The 9,333-nt window shown below is 44.6% G+C and overlaps 1 protein-coding gene across 2 annotated transcripts; it reads right to left on the bottom strand.

Annotated features, from left to right (window-relative positions):
• Positions 1-2,431: 2,431 nt before the first annotated feature.
• Positions 2,432-7,992, bottom strand: LOC129326911 (putative methyltransferase-like protein 7A). Of its 2 annotated transcripts, XM_054975234.1 has the most exons (3): positions 7,144-7,992; positions 3,826-4,016; positions 2,841-3,059 (listed from the first exon to the last, which is right to left on the bottom strand). In XM_054975234.1, exons 1-3 carry the CDS (start codon positions 7,645-7,647, stop codon positions 2,942-2,944), a joined length of 813 nt encoding a protein of 270 aa, XP_054831209.1. In that variant the 5' UTR covers positions 7,648-7,992; the 3' UTR covers positions 2,841-2,941. The 2 variants fall into 2 exon arrangements, with proteins under 2 accessions (XP_054831210.1, XP_054831209.1); XM_054975235.1 differs by lacking the exon at positions 3,826-4,016 and having other exon boundaries at positions 2,432-3,059; positions 7,144-7,991.
• Between the last annotated feature and the right edge of the window lie 1,341 nt (positions 7,993-9,333).

Genomic DNA, 9,333 nt, shown 5'->3' with positions numbered 1-9,333 from the left:
AGGTCTCAGTTTTCTTGTCAGTTTATCCATCTCCGCCATGTACAGCAATTTGTGAATCCAGTCCTCGATAGTTGGCACTTCTTGTACTTTCCACTTTTGCGCATACAAAAGTCTAGCCGCTGCTGTCATGTAAAAAAGCAATGTCCTATGTTGTGCTGGAATATCTTCCATTCCCAAGTTCAGTAGCAGGAGTTCTGGGTTCTTATTAACTTGAAACTGTAAAATCTCACTTATTACTCTTATTATTTCCCCCCAGTACTGCCTGACTACCTCACAAGTCCACCACATATGGTACAAAGATCCTTCATGCTTTTTACATTTCCAGCATTTATTAGACGTGTTCACATTCCCTAGCGCAATTTTCTTTGGTGTCAGGTACCAACGATAGATCATTTTATAGACATTCTCTTTAATGTTAGTGCATGTCGTAATCTTCAAAGTATTTTTCCACAAGTATTCCCACGCCTCCATTGTTATTTCTTTATTAAAATTTATAGCCCACTTCACCATTTGCACCTTAACTACCTCTTCTTCAGTATACCATTTTAACAACACTTTATAGACCTTTGAAATTTCCTTTTTGTCTTCTTGTAAAATTACTTCCTCCAAGTCCGAGTTCTCCATTCTTATCCCTCCCTTGGCACAATCCGATTTATAAAGGTCTCTGAGCTGTCTATATTGAAACCAGTCATAGTTTGGAGACAACTCTTCTTGCGTCTTTATTCTTAATTTAGAAAATTCTATTCGTGTTATCTCCTTATACGTTAAACACTGTTGTTCATTATCAACAGTTCTTGGATCTATCACTTCATAAGGAACCACCCAGGAGGGAATTCCTTCTTGTAGGTAATCTCTGTACTTTTTCCATATTGTGAAGAGGCTTCTCCGAATGTAATGGTGTAGAAACATAGAGTCCGCTTTTACTTTATCATACCATAAGTATGCATGCCAACCAAATATTTTTTTATATCCCTCTAAGGCCAGCAATTTGCGATTTTTAAGCATCATCCAGTCCTTCTGCCAAACCAAGCAGATTGCCTCATAGTAAAGTCTTAGGTTTCTCCACTACGTTAACTTTTTGCTGTGTTGCTTCCATTCCCTTTTTCATTTCTGCCAATTCACTTTTAACTGTCTCTTTAACCTCTTTGACCTCTTTCACCAGCTCCTGCTGGACCTTTAACATTTCCGAAAATCTTTTGTCTAAATTTTCCATAGCCGTCTGCCACTGTTTTTTCGACATCGTGGGGCTTGACTTGCCTCGCTCCCACGACTCTGCTCATTTCCTTAACTCCGTGGCGCTTGGCTAAGTGTCCCTTTAATTTAATTTAATTCAAATGTCCCGGTTTCAAAAGGGAAAAAAAAGCCCTTACAAAATCCAAAATGCCGGGCGTCTTTTCTCTATGGTTTTTCTATATTTTTGTAATCCAATATGGCATACTTCCTCTTCTGCTGAAGCCTGTGCCCTTCCCTCTTCAAAGATGGCGATTGCCCTCTTCCTGTCTGCCTTAGGGCCGTCTCTCTCCAGCAGCTCTATCACAATTACGTACTTCCAGTTTCCCGTCTCCTCACAGCAACTCTCGCAATGGTAGAAGCTTTCTCACAGTCTATTATCTCCTCACAACCACAGGTATGAACAACAATCCTCCGATTTCTCTAATTACTTCTTTTAGCTTAGTCCTTTTACTGATCTGTTTCTTGCCGAGTCTTCCTCTACTTTTAATCAAACTGTTGCAGTTTAAAAGTCCCCTTTAATGCTTCTTTACTTTAAGTAATTCATCCCGTTTCAAGAGATAGTGATCTTTACCTTCTCAAACGTCTTTCTGGGTTGTAATCACTGCTTCAAACTCAGGTTCTCTTTCACCTTCTTTCCTCCTGTTGATGCTTGGGCATGTAGATCTTATGCCAGCCGTCACTGGCCCCAGAACTGCCGCAGAGATATAGGCCGACCTGTCTTAGGGTGGGACCTCAAGGGACGGGGGAGAGTCCGTTGCGCAGAACCCCCCCTCGCCCGAGATCAACGCACCATGAGGTACTTGAGCATTCAAAGCCTGTTCTCCGCCTGAGAACAGGGGACCGTGGGCTTGTTTACCCCCGCTGGTCACTAAAAACGGCAGCCCGGTCAGCTCTGCTCCCAGAGCTGTGTTAGACCTCCATGGATCCCAAACAGGAAGTCCATGTTGTTTCCAGATTCTTGATCTACAGCTTGGTAGAACTTGCTACATTGTGAGTGTTTGTAGGTTTTGTGGCCTTAGAATACATTCATGTTTACTTGGAAGCAATCCTTCAGTAAAATAAATGGGGCTATTTAACTGCCAGGTTACAGTGCTTAAGAATGCAGCGGGACTTACGTTCTGAAAAATGTGTATAGTGTCAGACTATGGAATCCCTGTTATCTAGAGTCCGTCTCCCCCCTTCTGCAAGAAGCTAAAAGTTTCTTGATTCCAAAAGGTTTATTGAAAGACAGCATTCAAAGATACAAGTGTCCATATTTCAAGGCCTAAACGGAACTTGACTGAACCAAGGCATTGTTGAGAATGAGATACAAAACGAAACCTGTGATACATCAAACCCTTCATTCCCAGCCTCCCCCCATAGTTCTGTATGATGAGAACGTGGACGTGGGAAGGCTCGGGCCGTCAAGGTATCTGGCTGAAGAGACAGATAAGAGGTATTCTCTCCCATGGAAAATGCGGTCAAAACAACATCTGGACCTGGAGAGAGAGAAAGGCTAAACAACTACAGATTAAACATGGCGTAACTCTGGTTAAGAAACTGCACATTATATGAGATCCGGACATAAAGAATTGTTTTTACACTGAGAGTTATTTCACAGCATAACCAAGTATATGTGGTTGAACGGGTGCCCGGAACAAAGGGGCATGTATGTGCTGAAGCTTTATTTCAGAGAAGTTTTCCTTTTCAATCGCAACCCAGGTCTCTCTCATTGGCGAGCAGCCATCAAATATAAGTTTCCATGTTGGAGACCAGACTTGCTGCCAGAGGTAGGTCCAGCTTGAACGATCAGCAGCGACATGTTCCAGGAAAAAATAAGCTCCACCCTGAGGAAAGCAATGGAATGTTTGAACCAAATAATGCCAAATCCAGGATATCCTGTGCATTATATAATTGTTTGGTGTGCTTTAAAATTATGCTTATGAGGCACTTCTGTTCCCCCAAGTTTTCTTCTAACACCAAAAGTTCAAGCTTAGACAACATCTACTAACTTCTCCCATATGTTGGTTGCCTATCTCTAGTAAACATCCTCTGGCCGTTGGCTGAGCTCCTGGAATGTTCACAAAGTGAAGGGGTAGGACAGTTATGAAATGTGCTTGCAGTTAAGGTAGTAATTGTGAGTCTGCTGATCTCTGAAGGGAAAAAAATATCTTGCACAGAGCCTAGAGGCAAGAGGGATTATGCACATGAAGCAGAAAGGCGAGAGGCATTAAAGCCAGAACAGTGATGCCTAGAGAAAGGTGTTGGGGCAGAAGCAGGGCTTTTTTTCAGCTGGAATGCGGTGGAACAGAGTTCTGGCACCTCTCAAAAATGGTCACATGGCTGATGGCCCCGTCCACCGATCTCCAGACAGAGGGGAGTTTAGATTGCCCTCCCCGCCGCTCGGTGGAACCCTTGTTCCAGATGACCCAAAGTGACATCATTGTGTGGTCCTGTGCTGGCAACCCACTGTGTTCCACCACCTCTTTTCCTAGAAAAAAAAGCCCTGGGCAGAAGTAAGGAACAAAGGTACATATTACCAGAGGTAGCAAAAAAAAAAAAAAGAAAGAAAAGAAGAGTCAGGACGTTTTTGCTGCCTTTGGTACTACAAACCTCTGCTCTTGGTTTTTCGCTTCTTCTTTTGGCAGAAGAAAGGCGTCAGGGGGGCTGCTGTGGCCAACCATGCTCCCCCATAGTGGCACACGCAGAAGACTCTTGTTAATTCGAGGAGCTAGTGCAGTCTGCCACAGTTCCTCCATCCCGTGCCCAGATGGCTCTGCAGACCAGGCCTGAACATTCTTTAGCTAGGAGAAAGGACGACTGAGGGGTGACATGATAGAGGTTTACAAGATTATGCATGGGATAGAGAAAGTAGAGAGAGAAGTATTTTTCTCTCTTTCTCACAATACAAGAACTCGTGGGCACTCATTGAAAGTACCGAGCAGTCGGGTTAGAACGGATAAAAGGAAGTACTTCTTCACCCAAAGAGTGATTAACACATGGAACTCACTGCCACAGGAGGCGGTGGCAGCTTCAAGCTTAGACAGCTTCAAGAGGGGATTGGATCAACTTAGGGAGCAGAGGTCCATCAGTGGCTATTAGCCACAAGGTATAGATGGAACTCTCTGTCTAGGACAGTGATGCTCTGTGTTCTTGGTGTTTGGGGGGGGGGCAATCAGTGGGAGGGCTTCTAGTAGAGATGGGCATGATTCCCAAAAAATTAACAATCCGGCTGATCGTGGATCAGTGCCGGCGACGATCCCGAATTAACAATCCACACCGATCATCTCCAGTTCCCGTTCTGTGGATCGTGGATCGTGGAGGCCAAAGGGGGGCGCGCTGCTATTCCCAGCTATGTGGGAAGGTGGGTGGTGGTGGTGGCCGCCGGGCCCAGCGGGCCCAGGAAGACAGTGATGAGTTGCCTCCCCTCAGGGAGGGGATGTTCACATACACACACACACACATTTAGAGCAGAGCGGGGGAAAGTTTTTAACCTGGCAATGAGCAACCTCCCCTCAGGGAGAGGACGTTAACACACACACACACACACACACACACACACACACACACACACACACACACACACACACACACACACACACACACTTAGAGTAATGGGGCAGAAACGTTTTTAACCCTTCCCTGCCTCTCCAAAAAGAGAGAGAGAGAGAGACCCCGTTAACATGTTTCAGGCAGCTATTTAAAAAAAGCAGGGACAGAATCCTCCATTCCTCCCCACTTGATTTTAAAAGCAAGCAGCCGGTCTTCCAAAAGCATAAACACACACACAGAGCCATGAATGAGGTTTTCCCACAAAATACAGTGTTTTAAAAGCAGGTTAAAAACAGAGAGTGACAGACGGAAAAACAGCCATTCCTCCTAAAAAGTCCCATTTTTTAAAAAAGCAAAAAACATTTGTGTGCCCATGGCTACAGAACACCTCCTTCCCCCTCCCTCCCCTGGGTGTCTCCTCCCAACTGATGAGTACTTTGCTGCTCTGTGATTGGAAGGAAGCCCTGCTGATCAAGGAAAGCTGGGCTTCCATTCGGGTTTCCAGGGCGACAGAAGGAGGGCAAACACTGCTCAGGCTGTGATTGCTAGCACCTGAGTGTCTGGATCCCCGATCCGAGCGCGAACGCCCCGATACAGGCCCCTCTCGATTTCTGGATCATTGGGCGTGGCCGATCGCGATCTGCTGGGTCACGATTGCGCGATTGCCATTATCGTGGGTTTTTCCCGATCGTAATGTGGATCATGCCCATCTCTAGCTTCTAGTGTCTCTTCCCCACTGGCAGACCTCCTGATAACATCTATTTCTTGGCCACTATGTGACACAGAGCGTTGGACTGGATGGGCCATTGTCCTGATCCAACACGGCTTCTCTTATGTTCTTGTTCCTTTCTGTTCCGGCAATATAAACATCTTAGAAGTCTCTTTTCCCCCTTAATGTCCATTTATCTAATTACTGTATCTTGTTAATACATTTGGGAGTGGGATTGTTTAAACTGTGCACCTGGTACAAGGGTTTTAAAGAGGATAAGTAACGTTCTTCATATTGGATGCTTGCCCGCGTATTGTTTATCAGTGGGCCTTGAATATATCACTCATGTCCAAGGACAATTAAGGGGCAAGCACGTATACAGCCAAGTAACTTAAAAATCTATGTAAGTGTTAGTCAGAAGCAGGGATCCACCCATTGTAGTCTCCAGGGGTTCATGACAGGAGTATAGGGACGTAAGTATACTCTATGTCTATTCTCTGCTTTGTACATTTTTCCTTCTTAGAAATTACTGGGGGGATTTAATCAATCTGCTTCAATCAATCTGCATCAAACACTTACGTGCTTGTTGTCAGCAAATCCAAAAGAACTGTTTGCCCCTTGGCAAAACACGCCCCCCTGCCCCGCCGCCCAAATTTCCTCTGGGTCTCCACCACTCCTATACAAAAATTAATATGGAACCAAATCACATGATTTGCTCTTAGTGTGAAATTGGATAATAATTGGTTATGCCCATGTGCACCATACATCCCCACACCACATTCCATTTCTCACATTTGTATCCCACACTTCCTCTAAAGGGACTTGGGGTAACATATACTTTTTATCACTATAACCACTACGACGTAGATTAGGCTAAGAGAGAGTGACTGTTGCAAGGTCACACCTTTGTTCCTATAAAAAAAAGGGCTGCTGAATTTATATCTGCTCATCAGATATAACTTGGGCCTCCATTACTGTTCTTCTCCCACCCCTTTAGCAGATCTATAAAGAGGCAGGTGTCCAGTCTGGTGTACTGGTTAGAATGTTGGACTAGGATCTGGAAAACCCAGATTCAAATTCCTACTGTGCCATTGAAGTTTGCTGGGTGACCTTGTGCCAATCACACACTTTCAGCCTAACCCACCCCTACAGGGTTATTATGACGATAAAATGATGGAGAGGAAACAATGTAAGCAGCTTTGGGTCCCCACTGGGGAGCAAGGTGGGATATAATTGAAGTAAATAAATACAAATAAATTAACCACAATTTAGAAACCAAATTGTGGTTTGAGCATCAAAAAATACAGGCAAATCAGGATAAATAAAACAGCTGCTGTTTTATTTTTTTCTCACCTATTCATTATTCAGATTTCTATACTGCAGAGACTTCTGGAGGCAGATCTCCAGTGGCAGCTACGGCTTGCCAGTTCAGACAATGTACCGAAATGTCGTTTACAAACTCATTTCAGTCCATGGCTTCTGATTCTGATTTACGGGCCAATCGCAAACCATAGTTTATTGATTCAAACATTGTCAGAACATGGGTAGACCACTTTAGCAGTGATATGATATAAATTGAAGTTATGGTTTAAAAAAAAAGCTGGCAAGGCACGTCAAAATCTACACACGGCCTTTTTTGCTGCCTGACATGTCTTTCTTCAAATACTTACCGACTTGAGCACTCTGCAGACTTCTTTCAAAACACCTTCTACGTTCTTCACACTGCACAGGACCAGAGTAGAAACGACAACATCCACAGAGGCATCGGCTACCTGACTCAAGTCCTCTCCTGAGGCCACAATGAACTGGTCGAATTGGAGATGCTGATTCTGGGCCATGCGTTTAGTTAGACTCTGCCGAAAGCGGGGGTTAGGGTCTGTACAGATGACTTTGCAATTGGGCGGAAAGAACTGGAAGTTGGTGCCGGCCCCACAGCCTATCTCCAGCACGGTCAGTTTCCCTGAAGGATCTGCAAATTCCATCATGTTACGGAACAACTCCTGTTTCTGTCTTGACATTCTCCAATTGTAGATGACAGCAAACTTCTCCATAGAAAAAGGAAAGAAAAACTTTTTGCAGAAGGGCTCCCATAGTCCCAAGTAGGATAGCACATACACCGGCAGGGCGAGCAACTGGAGGCAGAGTGTGAGAAACAAAACCATAACTTCTGCCATTCTTAATCAGACGTAGAATCAATAGCTTTCGTTTTTGTTTCCTTGAAGTTTATGTCAAAGAATAGAAGCTGCTGAAACAATTTTGAAGTTCCTAGTCCTTCAAAAAGTTAAGTACTCACATTTGTTTTATTCGTTGCTTCCAATAAGGAGCCCAGGCAAAGTAGTAATGAAATACTACGCTCCAGTTTCACAGTGTCCCTATGACTCAAATTATGTAAACTGCCTGATCCTTTGAAAACAGGCTAGGCTGTTTGCACCTGAATGGAAGAATGGTACCAAGGGAGGGAGTGTAACTCCTTCCTCTCTGCTTTCCAGCTCAGTTTGGTGTAGTGGCTAAGAGGCGGCAGGACTCTGATCTGGAGAAGTCCTCCGCTTGAAGCCAGCTGGGTGACCCTGGGTCACAGTTCTGTCAGAGCTCTCTCAGCCCCACCCACCTCACAGGGTGATTGCCATGTGGAAATAATAGCACACATTGTAAACTGCTCTGAGTGTGGCAGTAAATTGTCCTGAAGGGCAGCATGTTGTTGTTAAAGTGGCTCTACTGAAACTAATATATTTTTCCACATGTACCTTCCCAAAATGAACAACAAAGGGTGGTTGTATCTGAATGGGAGAAGGGTACAGTGGGGGAGGGTGCTTAACTCTTTCTCTCGGTTGTTTTACTGCTCAAAATTGCCCTACTCAAGTTGATTTTTTTCACATGTACCTTCCCTCCTGCTTACGGGACAACATCGTCTAGGTTTTCAGGTTGATGTCCCTTTGTTTTCAGCCCAGAACTTCCAGCTGGCAGGACTAAGTTACTCCTATTCTGAGGACCGTTCAGAGGTTGCTTATTTGTTTCCTGGTCCAATTCAAAGTTCTGGTGCTCACTCTTAAAGCCCTTAATGACCAGCGGCTCACGTGCCTGAAGGATTCCCTGCCTGTTCCTGTACAGCAGTTTTACTTTTCTGTCAGGGCTCCAGGTTAGGAAATTCTTGGAGAATTTGGGGTGGAGCCTGGGGAATGCAGGGGGTTTGGGGAGATCTCAGCTGTGTGCAATGTCATAAAATCTCCCTTCCAAGGCAGCCATTTTATCCAGGCGAACTGATCTCTGTTACCAGGAGATCAGTTGTCAATCTGACTGATCTTCAGCCACCACCTGGAGGTTAGTCACCTTATGTTCCCTGCAAGTTAGTACACTCCTTTATCTAAGGCACGTTCTGTAATGGGGGATGCCTTTTTCTGTGGCTGTCCTGTGCTTACAGAACACATGGGGTGGGGGCGGCAGCAGCGGCTTCTATCTATCCTCCTGGCTTTTTGACAAGGCTATAAAACAGAACTATTCCACAGAGCATTTGAGGTGGTCTGAGCCTGGGCATAAGTTCAATAAATACAGTATCTAACAAGTAATAAATACAATACAAAAGACAATTATGTGTCCATATTACTTACAATGTTCATAGAAAATCGTCTAAATGGGAGCTGCAGTGAAGCTCTCACTGAGATGTAAGCAGAGAGTCCCAAGAAGAAAGCGGGAAGGAGGAGGGGTGACCACAGTCCAAGTCGAGATGTAATGCTGATGTGCCGACGGGATTATGCGTGCATATTATACCATTCCCGTTTCGTATGGACAACTTCTTCCTAGGCACAATTATTGGATGGTCACCTTCCTGATGGTCTCTTACTTAAACAGCTCACCGAATGATA

The sequence above is a fragment of the Eublepharis macularius genome, chromosome 4 (assembly GCF_028583425.1).
Source record: "Eublepharis macularius isolate TG4126 chromosome 4, MPM_Emac_v1.0, whole genome shotgun sequence".
Lineage (NCBI taxonomy): Eukaryota > Metazoa > Chordata > Lepidosauria > Squamata > Eublepharidae > Eublepharis > Eublepharis macularius.
The sequence above is the reverse complement of the archived record's forward strand: the minus strand, read 5'-3'. Positions and strand labels throughout refer to the sequence as shown.